Below are 17,554 nucleotides of genomic sequence, written 5' to 3'. Positions count from 1 at the left end.
CATCACTCCAAACATGGACCCCTACAGTGGTTTCTGGCAACGACAATGGTACTATGGGTATGCATGTGGGAGGTGGGGGAGTCACTTTCTCTCCCACCAAATTACACATTTAACACACACACACTGACACAAAGCAGAAACATCAAGCAACCCACATCCACGAGACATACTTTTGTGTGTTGGGACACCACTAGTTTCCAAGACACCCAAAATCATTGTCAGCTTACAACAATGGAATTTTCATCCCCAGCCCATAGGAAGAAGAAAACTTAATCCTGCATGTTTAGACACTTGACAGTGATTAAAAAAAATGGTACATGTCATGTCTTCAACACCAATGAAAGCCCTAGCAACAAACTATTTATGACATGTAGGTCATAAAGCATAATGGAGTTCATCAATCAGTCACACATCCAAATTGGACATATATATGAGTGCATCTTGAAACATCAGTACAACCTAATAGCTATGGCACCCAACTAATCATAAGACAAATTATTCATAGAACTTAGCCCATAGCTATCAACAGAGAAACAAGAAGTCCTACAAATGAATAATTATCTGCGGCAACTATGATTCCACCTGTACCGGATGTCAAATATATCACTTGATATATTTTTATTTTGGCAAACAGCTGTACAACGGTTGTAATTTAGGAAATCTTACCTAATTAAATTTAAGTATAGCTAAGGTTTCTTTGAAAAAAATAGGTGCGCCAAAAAGTAAAAAATAAAAAATAGGACAACAGACATGATCAAATATGCACACATTTGAGGACTATAGTTGCTTCCATTTGAAGGTGCTTCTTCAGTCAAGTTTTCTTCTAACCAGTCCTTTGAAGAAGTCAAAACTGAAGCCACAAAATAAATAAAAGCATGATCTATAATCATATATTTTCTGTAACATGGATCAAGAACCATAGCATCTCAAGATAAAACCACAAATTAAATTGCCAAGTGTTATGGGGTACTCTAGAGACATACTTCTTAAAATTCATATTAAGGGAATGCAATGGCTTAAGGAGACTAATACATACAGATGCATATTTGTGCAAGGGAATAAAAGCATAATTAGGTTGGGCCTCTATGACAAACAAATGTGTCACGGGTGCCTGAGAAAGGCCTAAGTGGTGGAGGTCGGTGGTAGAGGTCTGCTGTTGAGGGAAGCTTCAACGATATTAACGGTTGAAGGTGAAGATGAAGAATAAAGAAGTTAATGAAACGATTCATTTCTGTAGAGAAGGGAAGTGTGTGTTTTATATGTGTATCTTGCGTTTTGGAGTTGGGTTTTGTTTTAATGATACGATGCGTTTAGCTTGTAATAAGAGTGTCTTGCGTTTTACTTTTGGTTGAGTGCGTTTAGTACAAAACATTGCTTTTTGGGAAGGATTGTAGTATTCTGCAGCTTTATAAGCAGGAGGGAACAAAGAAGGCAGTTGATGAATCTTGGAAGTTCTGTTCTTGGAGGTTGAGAATTCCTCGAAAATTCTCTACAAGATTTATGAATGGAATCTTGTTCAGTCTCATTCTCTGAGTTGGTGTTTTCTTGTGATTAGTGGTGGGGGTTTTTGTTATTCTTGCAGTTCTGGAAGTGGAAGCTTACACAAATGACTCTATAAGACAACACACTGGACTGAGTCTACTGACCCATGTATTGTCCGAATTTCTTTTTTCATAGCTAATAACAATCTCTAGAATACCATTAAAACACAATACCTATTGCCGTCAGGATGAAGCTCGTACATTTGATTGTCATCACCAATGGCTAATAAATATCCTGAGGATGTCAAACCCTACACACAAGAGAATTAAATGTTTTAAAAAATCAATATTCCTATTTCTGGCGCACATACTGAAATGAAGTTCAATCTGAACTACTGAGTATCCCCCTTGAAATGAAGAGGCACAAAAATTGGTATTGAACATACTCAAAAGTTGTATGATATTGCAATGGAGTTTCAGCCGCATCACTGGCAACCACATTTATATTCAAGTATTTCATACGTTCTTTAAATTTGATAGGATCAAAATTGAAACTCTGCTGAAAATCTGATTAGGGTCTTCAAGAACCAATTGTAAAAGTGTAATCTAACAAACTATGAAAAACAGCAGTAGCGCAACCTTGTATTTTATATAAGTAGCCATAGTGCAACTTTTTTGGAAGTTGGATGGGAGAATGTGTTTATTTTATTACTTTGGGGGGGGGGGGGGGGGTGCAAGTTGGAGGGTAGAAAGTGTATTTTCCCCAAATAAAATTGTCAATATTTTACACTAGCATGTGAATCACAAGAAACAAACATTTATGGAAGTTGCACAATACTAAAACTTTCTATATGTAATTAAATGTTTTTACAACAAAAATAACTTTTTATCGTTTATTGGGCTTCTGCTCTCTCTTTTAAAATTTGTCTATTTTGGACCCATGCCTGCAAATAATTTGATAGGCTGATTTTGTAAGCATGTGAATCACAATTCACTAATGATAGTGGAATTCACAAAATGTCTAAAACCTTCAATGTTCAAACCTTGAAGTGGACATTTTTCAATGATTTATATTTTAGATTTTAACAACCATATTGATACATTTTGCAATATTACCAAATCCAATTGAACTGGATTGAAGTGGACAAGTTTATTGCTCAAATCAGAATCTATGCCTTGAAGTCCCAAGTTTGACGAAGTTTAAAATATTCTTTCAGCTTTACACAATAGGAATGAACACAAAAAATTTCTATCTGCACATGCCTGAATCTCCCATTTTACGTACCACATATTATCAAGCATGTAGGAAGCCTTTAAATTCATCATACCTGAATAGTAACCACATTTTCAACCACTTGGTCCTCATTCTTTTCCTGTAAAATTACTCTTTGTTCACTGCATGCAAATACACAAAAGAGAAAAATCATGAGTTTAAGCTTTTAGGAAAATATCATTGCATAAGATGTAAACGTCAAACAGAATTTAAAAATGTATCATGACGTCACAACTAAAACAAGAAGCTCGGGCTTGTTTGTCATTAATTATACTAGAACACATTATTTGTACTCTTAAACAAGCACGATCTTTCAAAATGATGGAATGAGGTGAATGATAATGTTGAGATGGATGATTATAATATAAAACAAAAAACAATACAAAACATCTAGAAATAGGCATTACTAAAGTTCTAACATGCACCCCTGCAATCAAACTTTTGTGGGAAGGTGAGGATAGCAGTAACAGCACCAATAGAGAGTATTTTGAGATAGAAAACCAAAATGGTTCTATAACAACCCGATCCAACATTAATTTCTTTTATAAGTAAAATGAAATTTTATTTGTAAAAAAAAATATTATTAGGGATAATTTTATTAGGGATTGAATAAGGATAATTTTATTGGCCTAAATTATGTTTAATGGACCATTTTGGAATAACCCACGAGCTATTAATTTATTGAGGTTGCTTAGGAACTTTAATTAGGCCAAGGGCCCAAGAGTTTATTTTAAAGCCTGTTAAGGTTTAGTGCATGGTTTTGGACGGTATTAATGGGCCAATATTTTTGGGAATCCCAGTTGAGATTTATTGGATAATTTTGAATAGGCCACAGGCCGAATTTTATTATGATGGAATAATGATTTTTATTAGACTCAATAATTGGATTAAAACTCATTTAATATTTATGGACCTATATTTAATTGGTATTAGGCCTAAGAATTTATTTTAAAAGTCCAAAAATATTTATTGGACGAGGTTTTTTTTTTATTAGTAAAAGATAGATATTATATATATGGATGAAAATAGGTATAACCCTTGTACACAGGAAGTATACATAAGAGCTCCTAAATACATTCTAAGAACGATAAATTAAAGACAAGAAATCCTGAATATTGTCCCCATGCAAAATAATGGTGGAAAACCAACACATTAGAGTGTGGAGAAAAAAATTCTTCAACTCAGTCATTGTGCGTTCCTTATCTTCAAAGCACCTCACATTCCTTTTCAACCAAATGCACCACATAATGCACAATGGAATCATCTTCCACACTGCTGCCACTTGTTGACAACCTTGCAACTTTGTCCAACAACCCAACAAATCCACCACCCTCAAGGGCATAACACAAGCAACATCAACCCTTTGAAAGATTTCATCCCACAACACCCTTGTTACCTCGCAGTGTAATAAGAGATGGTCCACGGATTCTCCATTCTTTTTACACATGTAGCACCAATCCACCAATGCACAACCTCTCTTCCTCAAATTGTCCGTGGTCAATATCTTCCCAAGAGCAGCATTCCAAACAAAAAAAACTACTTTAGAAGACACACGAGCTCTCCAAATATTCTTCCATGGGAACGGAATATTGTCAAGATGTGTAGTCAAGATGCTATAATACGCCTTGACTGTACATCTCTTGTGATTATTAGACCTCTACTTCAAGCTATCTCGTTGTGCCATAGGAACCTCCGTAGAATATAATAAGCTGAAAAAAACTGAAACACTAGATAATTCCCAATCATGAAAATCCCTATTAAATAGAATATTCCACTGGTGTGTACCATGAGAAAATAGCCGCACGTCCGCTACTGAAGCCTCCCTATTAGCTACAATACGGTATAGAGCCGAAAAAACCCTTTCCAATGCCAGTTCTCCACATCGGAAAAACCCTTTCCACTGGTGCGTACCAAAATCTGATTCAATTGCCCTCACCAACTACAAAACGAATTTGATTTGCAAAGCATGGCCACCCCTTCCTTATATACTTCCATAATCCCACACCATACCCCCCTCTCACTTCATTAGAGCACCAACCACCCAGCCCAATACCATATCTAGCATCAATAATATCCTTCCACAATGATCCCCCCTCAAAATGATATCTCCAAAGCCATTTTCCTAGTAAAGCTTTATTAAAGGTTCTCAAGTTACACACATCCAACCCTCCATTCACAACTGAGCCACATACAGTCTTCCAATTCACTAAATGAAATTTTTTCTCCTCCCCCATGCCTCCCCATAAGAACGCCCTAAAAAGTTTCTTGATTCTGTTCACCACCCCTACAGGCATAGGAAACAAAGATAAAAAATAAGTGGGAAGGTTAGTGAGAGTACTCTTGATAAGAGTGAGACGGCCCCCTTTTGATAAATACACTCATTTCCAGCCAACCAACCTATTCTCTATCTTCTCCACGACCCCATCCCATATAGCTCTATTCTTGAAAGTTGCTCCCAACGGAAGTCCCAGATATTTCATTGGGAACGAAGAAACTTTACAATCCAAAAGGCTTGCTAAACTATAGATATTAGAGACCACACCCATAGGAACCATCTCAGACTTCCCCAGATTCACCTTTAGCCCTGACACTGCTTCAAAGCAGAGTAATAGTGCTTGTAGAGTTTGGATCTGGCTTCTATTCGCTTCACAGAAAACTAACGTATCATCTGCAAAAAGAAGGTGTGAAATGATAGTAGGACCACCAGAACTATTGCCCACCTGAAAGCCAAATAAAAACCCTCCCCCAACTGCAGCCTGCACCATCCTACTTAAAACCTCCATCACAATAACAAAAAGAAGAGGAGATAGAGGATCTCCCTGCCGCAGACCCAGCGAACTATCAAAGAATCCAGCTGGTGTGCCGTTAACCAGAATTGAGAAACGGGCAGTTGAAATACAATGACGCATCCATGAAATCCACCTATCCCCAAAACCACATCTCTCAAGTGAGTATAATAGAAACTCCCAGTTCATGTGATCATAAGCTTTCTCCATATCAAGCTTGCACAGCACATCTGAACCTCCCTCCCGTAATCTGTGGTCCAAACACTCATTTGCAATGAGTATTGAGTCAAGAATTTGTCTCCCACGAATAATGCATTCTGAGACTTGGATATAATTTGTTCCAACACCGGACTAAGCCGGTTAGCAAGAACCTTCGAGATAATCTTATAAACACTGCTAACCAGGCTTATAGGCCGAAAGTCTTCAATAGTCAAAGCCCCGTGTTTTTTAGGAATGACAGCAATAAAGGTCGCATTTAAGGATTTTTCAAACTTTTGAAGAGAGTAAAATTTATTGAAAACCTGCATAACATTACCTTTCACAATGTCCCAACAAGTTTGAAAAAAACCTATTGAAAAACCAACCGGCACCGGCGCTTTATCTTTAGCCATTCCAGATAAGACCTTGTAAATCTCCTCTTCAACAAAAGGTTTCTCCAAAACACTCGCACTCTGCAAGTCAATAACTCTGATAACAAAACCTTGACGCCATGAAGTTTCCTCTGATAACAAAACTCTCTCCAAATTTGCCATAACCATGCCCTTCCTCAATAACATCTACTCTGATTTATCTCCCAATAATTCTTTATCCTCTAGCTCTTACAATTCCTCCAACAGTGTAACATTCTGATTGTCAATGTGACAAAAAACCTCCAAATTCCACTTCTTCAAATCTTGTTTCAATGCCTTCAACTTACTTGCAAGAATGTAACTTGGAGTACCAATGAACTGATATGAAGACCACCAAGCGCGCACCATCTCTACAAATCCATCCGCTTTTAGCCACATGTTTTCAAACTTGAAATACCGGCGCCCCCTATGTATACCCCCACAATCCAAAAGGATAGGAAAATGATCAGAACTTACTCGAGTTGGTCTTTTCTGACTAACTTCCGGATATTGAGCTTCCCATGCAGGAGATACAAGGAATCTATCAAATCTCGACCACACCCGCCCATTTGACCAAGTGTATTCACCCCCTACTAGGGGGAGATCCATGAGGTCAAGATAGAAGATGAACTCACGAAATTCATCCATGGCCAGAGAATTCCGACAATGCCCTGAACGCTCACTAGGAAAACGAATAATATTAAAATCTCCCCCCATACACCACGGCACATCCCACAAAGAGTATAGACCCGCCAATTCCTCCCACAACCTTCTCCTATCCATATCCACGTTAGGGCCATATGAGCCTGCAAATGCCCATTCCCAACCATCCACCACATTTTTAAATCTAATCGCGACCGAGAATTCTCCGATACACTCCTCGATCGACTCAACAATTCTTTTGTCTCACATAAGTAACACTCCACCTGAGGCTCCCAAAGAAGCCAAATAAGTCTATCCCACATACGAGCACCCCCATACACTTCGCACAATTTTCCTATCAATGAAACGCATCTTTGTTTCTTGAAAACACACCACATCACCCTTCCACATCCGCAATAATGAATTGATACGGAAGCGTTTATTGCGATCATTAAGCCCATGTACATTCCATGATATAATCTTAGGCTTCATAAGAAACTATATTGCCCCTCCCTTTTGATCTGTCCCTTCCACCACTCCCTTCTTTCACATCATAATTAATGGAACAAGTTAGCATTTTAAGCTCCCTATCCCGCTTTGTGGCTGACTTCAAATGACTAGCCTCAAGTTCTATAAGAAGAGTCTTGAATTGTTCTTCGTAACCTCCAAAAGAAATCCCAATGACATCTTGAATCTCCTCTACCTTCTTAAACACCCAATTTGATGAACAACTCCCATTTGTAGAGCTAGGAAGGAGTGTACACAAAGGAGTCAGGATGACCCCCTCCTCACCTGTGCTGACAGAAGAAAATAAAGTCAGTTCTGATCACACACTGAATCTGACTCCCCACTAGAAGGAGCAAGACCCATCGGAGACCCTAGTGATGAAAAGCCTTGTTCCGAAATGACTGTCTGCACTGGATTCACCACTGGGCCTCCATCCACCACGCACGGCCTTGTTTGCGTATTTTCCAGCAATAGCCCAGAAGGCAGCGACGTGAAACCCACCAAAAACCCATCCTCTGCCGACGATACTTGCACTGGAGCAACTTCTACTCCTTCGACCACCACTTGCGGCTAAGACTGAACATTTTCCAACAAAAAACCAGCCGACAGCAACAGGAAAACAACCCTCGAACTGAGCAGCTCCACTGTTGCCTCACCGTCGACCCCATCTTCCCATCGAAATGGCCCTGCCGGCACACCATGGTGGTCGACCGCCACCAGCGGTTCTTTCTGTGCCGGTGTGGGAGACAACAAGACACTTATCGACGCCGCCAAAGCTTGACTCGGGTTGAGGGTCGAAATCTCAGGCATCACCCGATTCCTCTATTTCCAGCATTGTTTGGGGCCTATGGCCTGGCCCACACCCGAGCCCATGCCAGAGCCCATCGCAGGCTTCCCCTTTCCAGCACCCGAGCACATGCCAGAGCCAATCGCAGGCTTCCCCTTTCCAGCACCCAAGCCCAAGCCTAGCCCATCTCCTTCATGGCCCATCCCAAACTGCAGCACCTCCTTCCCCTTAACACTGCGTTTCAACCAAAGAATTTCATCCAATAAAAACCCAACTTTTTCCTCCATATTACTCAGCACCCCTAGTATACTTTCCTCATTTGACCCCAACCATACGTTGCCAACTACCCCATGATTCTGCACGATCTCTGGACAGGCCATGGCTGGCACCACAGCACTCACATCTCGCGACTAAACCTTCAGTGCTTGAAGCACCTCATTGTACGACCGTGAACCACCTGCTATCAACGATGGAGCACCACCTTCTTGCCTGAACAGCTTCAAGTTTCCTGCTTGGACAGCACTAGGTGCTCTGTTTCTCACCTTCGGGACAGAGGAAGAGAATGGAGGACTGAGCTCCTTCATTGTATCTCCAAAATTTCTCCAACCCTCCCCCTTCCTTCCTTCTGGCACAACAATCATACCTCTTCTCTTGTCATGCCCAAATTCCGAGAGGGCAATAAATCTACCATAATAATTACTACCCCTTCATACCATCAATACCATATTTCCTTTTCTACGAGTTCTCAAGAACTCTGAATGACCCAGTGATGCTACACATTCCTTCACCATAGAGCCCAACCATCCCATGGTTTCATGATCCAAAGAGATGTATTTCACCACACGACGACTGTTCTCTGTGATTCTCCACCACCTTTCATTCTCCTTTCTGAACTCAAAAACCTTCTGATCAATAACAACCTCCCCACACAGCCCCATCAAGACCAACCAATACGGTGCCCAGACTGAATTCAAAACTCAAAACTCTCAAGTACCCTGATGCCATTAACACACCAGTACCAACAAACCAGAAAAAGAAAGAAAAACCAATGAAAACAGGAAGTGTACGGAGAGAGAAGTTTTTTTTAGAGAGAGAAGATCAACCCACTAGAAAAGGGCATAACAATTATCTCCATCTTCTCAAGGGCATACAATGCCCAAGAAAATTGGCCCATTAACAATTATTGGACGAGTTGGGCTTATTTTGGATTCAAGACTAGGCCCATTGGAATTTATTGAATAATTGGCCCATTAAAATATGGGCAAGCTCCTGAGATTATTTGGGTTATTTAAAATGGCACAACCCATACAATGCCCAAGAAAAACCCTGGGACCCACGAGCATGACCCAACCCATTTGCAAGACCCATGACCCAACTACCTTCTATAAATATAGACCACATGTGTGCATCCATCTCCCTCAACTAGGGTTGCCGCACTGTATCACCCTCATGCTTGCTACCGCACACCCTATCTATGCGCCTATTAATTGCAGTGTTCTTCCTCCCTCCCTCCCTCTCTCTCATTATAGTGTTCTTCAAGTTTAGGAAACTATAATTATCAAGCTGCAGCAGTTGTCGCACAATGACCTGCACCACCAAGCTGATTGCCCCATCGCTACAGCCCTTCGATTCCTCCACCAAAGTCCACACCCAGCCCCGTCGCACTCCTTACGGCAGCAACCTCCATGCAGCACCACAACACCTTCCACATCCAATATTGGAAGCCGCTTGTTACGTATCAAGTTATGATGAAAGTGATTTGAGTGTCATGTTAATATTTGTTTTACATGCATCATGATATGCTTTCATTTATGATTACGATAAGCTATGTGATTGTGTATTCTACACGCATCATGGTAAGAAAGATAGAAGACAAGTTATGAACGAAGTTTGAAGAATGGCCATAAGAGATGCATGGTACCAATGCAGTTATGGGTGGATGTGCAAGCCACCGAAATAAGCATGGTCCATCATAGTATATTCTGATAAGTTAAGCGATTCCCCATGTGGCCACAGCCAGTGGAACCGGTGCACAACCCTTCACATGGGGGTTAAGGTGTGCTGGCCATTAAAGAAAGGAAAAGATAAGTTTAATGAATTATGCATAGTACATGTTACATGTTTATGTTAGTATAAGAATAAGTACATGTTTCAAGAAAATTCTATGTTTATTATGTTTACTATATGATGTACTATTTATTAAGTATTATACTCATTTTTTTGGTATGTTTTTATGTTTTAACCACCCCGGGTGAGGATCTTTATGAGAATGGGGCTGCAAGACGTCACTTGGCCCAAGGAGGAGAGGCAAAAACCTAGATTATGCATAGAGCTTTTTAAGTTATGATTTTTATAGTACAAAATTTGAGAAATTTTAATAAGTACTTCCGCAAACAGACTTCTACATTTTAAGTACTTCGATAAATAATGACATTGTTTTATTTTGGAACCTTTTGTATACAGTGCTTCGTTAAACAAAAGAAAATTTTTATAAAGTCAAGATCAATAGCACTCCGATTTCCCTAAATTTCTAAAAATGACTTTATTCTTAACTCTAGGGGAACGGGGTGTTACAGGTTCAACCGTGAAACCAAGATAAACCTCACCATCAGTAAGGATTAAGGAGTAATATGGTTTAAGTTGAAGCCACAGTGAGTCATGAGGAAAATGCCCATATAAATCAAGAGGGAAGGGGGTTCTGGCTGTGGAAAAATAACTAATCATCTGTTTTCAGCAAAAGATTTGAAATAAAAATAAATTAATTTTCCATCCCAAATGGTTGGTGAAGTGATTATCTAATCAAGCCAAATTGCTTTTCTCTACCAGCTCTTGATCACTTTGATGGTTAATGCCACAATAAGACGCAAAAACAAAGGCCACAAGGAAGACTAGTATGAGTCAAGTTGGATGGTTGAATGAAGTTTTTATTTTCCTAATGACATCGAACTTCACCAAGGAATGGTCCTTCAGACCCACTCCTTGGGAGTAAACTTTAGATACACGACCCCATGGACCTGGTCCTAGGAAGTAAAACCTGGATACACGACCCCACCCATTGGAACCATGTATCTGGTAATCCAAGGGAACTCTTAGTGCAAAATCGAACCCATGATGTCAAAGTCTACAGCTCATCTCAAGCCCAGCCTTTGACCATTAGGGTGCACTGGTGGTTGAGCAAAGTTTTTGTTATGTTCTTCAAGCTCCAACTTCTAAGCACCGACAATTTTTTTCAGAAATAACAACTTTTAGTTTTTGGTTTTTAATTGCCATAAAAGAAAATGTGGATTGATTTGGACATATGAGTAGACTTTTCTTTGCTTTACGCATGCATAGAAACAAACTATGATGCTGAATCTTTTACCTTTCACAGAATAGCAACTAAATGCCCACAAGCAAATGAAATATTTATTTTTACCAGAATATAACCGCAAGCAATTTATAAAGAGACTTGGTGTCAACCATAGAGAGTAGATATTAAAATCTACGGTCACCTGTGCAGCCATGTCTTAAGATACAGCTCTTCCAGCGATTGAAATCCTGTAAAATGCACAGCAAAAGAACTTGACATTATTCTACATACCAACACAGTTTATCAAATAAAATATGCTACTCACAGAATGACATAGCATATCATCATACATGCCGTCTTTTATTGGTAAATGGAACACGTGCATACACCAAATTAAACAATTAGCTTGGCAATGTCCTCAGAACCAGCTAGTTAAGCACTGGTAAAAGCATAACAAAATATTTTTTGTGGTCAAAGGCAACAAAAAACAGTCTATTTTGTTCAACAGTATAACAATCACAATGAGTACTTGCCCTAAAAATTATCAGATCAATCTATTCATCAAAAAATTGTGGAGAAGGTTTCCAAGTCACTTGGGAAATCTAATAGGTTTTAACACATTGGCATACCTGGTAATCTACTGAATGATGGAAATTACATCTATGCTGAGGGAGAAAAAGGTAAATTCAGAAATACAAGGATGTATTCAGAAACTGTTCTTTCTGGTCTAGCTTTATCTATATTTAAATATAAAAAAATTATTGAATGCATTCAGTATAGATTTTGCAAGGAAAGTGTGCACTCTGAACTTCCCTTTTCAACTACCCAATTCATGATGTGTGCATTTAATTAGGGGTGTACATATTGAAACTGGGACTGACCGAAACCAGTAACCTTTACCAATTGGTTGTCAGTTTTGGAACCTGAAGAACCAATAAGACTGTTTTGGTCTCAGTTTGGGCAACTTGGTTCACCTAGACATGACCAAACCGATATATGTATATATATATAGAGAGAGAGAGAGCGAGAGAGAGAGTGAGAGAGAGAAAAGAATGTAATATTACATATATTTTATAAATATATATAAGTGCTGTTGTCCAGGCCCAGATATATGAAAACTAATATTTGCTAAAATGCTGCCGTTTTATTATATTTTAGAATTTAGATTAGAGCTTCACATCATAATCAATTTCTCTTTCTGACTCCTCTTATTCTCTTCTTCATTTCTCTTTAACACTTAGAAAGCAACTCTTGGTGTTGCCTGTATCCACTCCTCGGCTTGCCCCCCGTCACCATTTGATCCGAGACCGTTGACTGTTGGGGTCAGTCTGAGCCAGTATACTGACTCTCAATTGATTTGGCCGGTTCCCTTCGGTTCGTTTTGCAGTTTGGTCTTCCGACTGATCTAAAGAATCAATTTTCAGCCCTATGCACAACCCACTTGTATCCTTCCTCAAAGTAAATTAAGTTAATTACCAGAAGTATGTGGGAATACTGTATAGCCTAATTGATATGAGAATCAAACAAAGCATCAACGTGCACAGTTAAGCTGAAACTTTAAGAGAGATGATAAAAATTCAACATGATAAAGGAGGTAACACATTGAACATTGCAGTGCCATACTATTTACAAAGAAAATAGGATTATAACATATATTTACCTTGATCAATGAAAAGATCATAAAATCTCTCAAATTTATTGAAAAAGGCTGCAAGTATTTCTTGTCTACTAAATCGGTAAGCCACATCAGAATGTTCTCTTAGAACTGCATTCAAACATGTTGTTGGTTTCTGGTTATCAACATTCAACCCTATACCTGCAAGGACATGGATTCATGGAATGATTCAATACCTACCACACACACAGCCTAAATTACAGTATGATTTTTTTATATATATGAAGAGGAACCTCGGAGACCGTGCAATGCAACACATGTTTTATCCAGTTAAGTCCTGGACTTGTGTAACGTGCCCACATCACACAGATCAGGTAAATCATTGGCCTTTCAACGATGGCATGTGGCCCCTATAAATTGTTTGCACCCAAGGGTTCGAACCTTAGACCTGGAGGGAGTATACCCCAAGACCAAGGCCTTACACTTGAGCCAACCCTTGGGGTTAAAAGGAAAACAGTCCAGTTACATATGTAGCAGCATGGTTGATCACAAAAAAATTGCATATCATTGCGAAAAGAACAATCCCATTACCTACACTGACATTGAACTTCTTTGATTTATATGTGGAGGTGCATAGAATGCCTCCAATTTTTAGGCCATTCAAGTAAAGATCATTTGGCCACTTAATTTTAACATCAGCACATGGCAAGCCCTGAAATGGACAATGATATAAAAACTTAGCATATCCATATATTCCCTTTGGCATTATTCATGATTCAGTTTAGATAGATTAAAATCAGGTAAGGCATGCATAGTCCCAAGTAAGTCAAAGATATAAGAGTGGCCTTCGTTTGTAAGCTACACTTCAAATTGATACATGAAAAAGGAGATGGTTTTATAATTAAATAGCTTTTATATTTCTGGACATGGTTTGAACTTTAGGACCATTATGTCATATTTTGATTTTCTTATGTTTTCGGTTTTTTATTATGGGTTCTATAAGTTATTTAGTATGGCTTCTTTTAATAAAGAAGTCCTAGAAGCTAAAGCTACATAGATATGGGTGGGCTAACATCCAAGAGCAAAGAAAATTACAGAAGAAAGCGGAGTCTTCCAATGTCCTTGTGCAATATTGAGAATATTGGTAATTTCTTTCCCTCCATACGCACCAGGTCAAACAAATTTGGATCAATTACAAAAGGTCTCACTCTGGTGACTATCAAACTGCCATTTCCAGAACACTAACAGGTCTACCACCTTTTTTTTTTTTTTTTTGCTGGAAAGTTTCTTTTGTTTATCATTTGGGAAAACACAGTTGAGAATGCATCCAAGTCAAGATCTCAGAACCAAATCCAACAAGAATAAAATAAATTGTTCACTGTGGAGAACAGGGGAGGACTAAAATACTAATGCAAAAAACAGTTTACTCATAATACTGGGTGGAGAGCAAGTTAAAAGTACTGCTATCAGAGGCTTTTTTCAGGCTCTTTTGGCGAAATCACAGGTCTCATCGCCATCATCCCTTTGGTTTTCTTCCAATGGATCATCCTGGTTAAAATCTCCAGCTACATCACCCATGCTGCTACTCTCATTGCTACCAAATTGATTGACACCATCTGACCCCTGTCCAATACCTCCATCAAATCCACCACCACCAATGTTAGTGCTGTTACCAGCACCGACATAGTTATCACAACCACCATCACCACTAGCAACACCGTAATTTCCAGCAGTACTGCCATAGCCTCCACTGTTCACACCTTCGTAAGTGTTTCCACCTGCATAATTACCATCACCGCTATAGCCAACACCACTTCCACCAAAGCCACTACCAGCAGCACCACCTCCATAGCTGTCACTACCGTAGTTACCACCACCACCACCTTGATAATTCCCACCAGCACCACATCCTCCACCACCACCATAAGCACTGTTACCCATTTCGCTTTAAGAGCCTAAAAACTTCATAATGTAAGGTTTTAGGTTTACTTTTCTCTAAATATTTATGTAATGCTTCTAATTCAATGGAGAACATGTTTTCTTTTTGAGAATTTTGTATATGATATGCTCTTAAGAATGTGTGATCCATTCCTCTCTTCAAGGTGTGAAGCCTAGGAAACTCAAAGAGTAGTACTTAGGAAAGAAAAATTATATTCTCAAGCCGGTGTGTAAAGCACAACTAAGAAAGTGCTTATATGGCATAATTTGATTTGAAAGATAAATTTTAAACTTTGAATCTTACAAATCAAATCTTATTATTTAAGTGATGTGCATGGTGTGCTCTACACACCGATTTAGGAATAGAATAACTCCTAAGGAAGATATGTATGATTGTCTATATATGTCATCTTTTCTTTGCATTTTCTCTTTAATTTCCAAAATCTTTATCTCCCAATAATAAAAACCCTATCATCCATCCATCACCTGGATTTTTCTTCGTTTTGTTTCTCTTCCAAACCCTACCTTACACCTTCCCCTGTTAGAAAACCTAGATTCCCCAACTTTTACATACCTTTTTCCACAATGAAGCCCTAACCTAACTTCTTCTAATTCCTATAAGACACTTGCTGTCCAGGTACTCTCTGAGTTTTGCTTCCTATTTCCAGCCCTTTAATACAAAATTCACACTTTCTTAACCCAATTTGAAGCATAAGCCTAAAAACATCTAGCAACTGTGGTTACATCAGAAATGTTAAAGCTTTTGTTCTACATTTTGGGAATCAGACCAGTATGTCTTTTTATTTTCACATCAAATCGGTGTCAAAGACTTTTCCTGCATCACAAACAATAATCAAGTCAATTCAAAGTTTCCAAGTTTATTAGAGACCAACTTTCCTCTAACGTTGAACTCATCTTAAATAGTTTAATTCAAAAATTTTCCGTTCCACCCATGAATTCAAGATGTCAATAATCAGATGTCAAAGGCTCAACACAAACCAATTTGCCAAATTAGTTTTAGTGTTATTTTTCAAAAGGTAGCAACACAATAGAGAAAACAACCATCTTACGTTTTTGTCACAGACATCCTTTACTGCCTCAGTGATAGCAAGAGACACAACATACTGCAAAAGAGGCACAGTTCGCCCGTCCTCCATTTGTACGGTAAAAGAGAACATAAGGCAACCTATTGGAGAATCCCATACATTCTTTGACCGACCTGAGAAAATACCGCATTATAATTAGGTAAAAGAAGAAACTGAATTCCAAAACTGCAACCAACAATCGGAAAAGCTACGAATTAGTTCAAACCTCGTCCTTTTGACTGAACATCGGCAACACAAACCGTACCGATTGGAAGCTCACAAAAATTGCTGGTGAAAAGTAAAATACTCAATTTAGTAACCAAGAAAGGAAAAAAAAAAAAAAAAAGAAGGAAAATCCAGCATAGTTCTGAAACTTACCGAGAAACAACATCGTGCGTGGAAGGCAACCGCGGAGACCAAATGAGGAACCTGCCAAACTGATTAGTCGAAAGACAATTCATGAAGGAATCGATGCTAAAAGAGTATTCGTCTTCTTTCAATGGTCTCTCCAGTTCCGATTGCAAAAGAATTGAAACGTCGCCATTGTCAGGCAGCTTCAGAGCGTTAGTGCTTTTTATAGATTTAGCGATCTCATTTTCGGCCGTCGACTTTCCACATAGAACCAGCGTATGAGATGAATTGAAATCCATAGCTGCCCAAAAAATAAAAGAGAAAAAATCAAGTTTCTCTCTTTATTTTATTTTTTTGCAAGTGCATGTTAACCTTCCCGTTTGGTCTTTATGAAAGACGTATAATTCGGAGAACATAAAAGATAAGGTTTACTTAAATCTAGTTCAGCTAAACTCTTCTTCCTTTAAATTTCCTTCAGTTTTCTCAGCAGCCAAAGAACAGTGGATGATAAATTGGATACGAATCTTAATAACGAGTTTGATCGAACCTGATGATGCCACAGAAAGCGAGAGAAGGAAAGGCCCTTTGTCTGCGAAAACGAATTTGCGTAGAGAAAGAGAATAGAGGGAGTTTCGAGAAGAGAGGAGTCGGAGTGCGCTCGTCGTAGCGAAGGGCATAACCAAAAAAACTGGCCTCGTTTCTTCCACCAAAGCTCTGTAGCTTCCCGTACAAACTACAAACTGCTAAATGCGTAGTTGGCCGTTGGGCCCCCTACGGGCCTATGGCCTCAAATCAACGGTGCTAAATGGAACTATACAAAGAAAGTCATTTGGTTCTTGCACCGTGTTTGGCAGAAGGGAAGGGAAACATAAACAAAAATTGGCAAATTCTCGTATAATTTATGAAAATATCCAAGAAAATACCATGCCAAAATAGCATCGTGATCACCTCTATTTGTAGTGATTAGGGATGTAACCGGTCCGGTTTTAGATAAAATCTAGGACCGAACCGGTATGTATTAGTTTTGTATTTTTCAAAACCGATTACGGACCGATTATCCTCTTAAATCAGTACTTCCGGTTTTACTAGTTTCCGATCTGATTTTTTGATTTTTTAAAATGTAAATTTGACAGTTTGTCATTAAAAATCTGTAGTAACAAAAATAAAATTAATAAAAACAACTATAACTATA

General features: G+C 38.8%; 1 protein-coding gene across 1 annotated transcript; it reads right to left on the bottom strand.

The window, feature by feature from the left end:
* Positions 1-399: 399 nt before the first annotated feature.
* LOC109013665 (biotin--protein ligase 2-like) lies at positions 400-17,204 on the bottom strand. Its single transcript, XM_018995826.2, has 10 exons — positions 16,910-17,204; positions 16,390-16,663; positions 16,238-16,299; positions 15,997-16,145; positions 13,580-13,700; positions 13,034-13,189; positions 11,576-11,621; positions 2,810-2,876; positions 1,716-1,792; positions 400-850 (listed from the first exon to the last, which is right to left on the bottom strand). The coding sequence occupies exons 1-10, from the start codon at positions 17,037-17,039 to the stop codon at positions 808-810; spliced, it is 1,125 nt and encodes a 374-aa protein (XP_018851371.1). The 5' UTR covers positions 17,040-17,204; the 3' UTR covers positions 400-807.
* Positions 17,205-17,554: the final 350 nt, after the last annotated feature.

This window comes from Juglans regia, chromosome 13, assembly GCF_001411555.2.
Source record: "Juglans regia cultivar Chandler chromosome 13, Walnut 2.0, whole genome shotgun sequence".
In the NCBI taxonomy this organism is placed as follows: domain Eukaryota; kingdom Viridiplantae; phylum Streptophyta; class Magnoliopsida; order Fagales; family Juglandaceae; genus Juglans; species Juglans regia.
The sequence above is the reverse complement of the archived record's forward strand: the minus strand, read 5'-3'. Positions and strand labels throughout refer to the sequence as shown.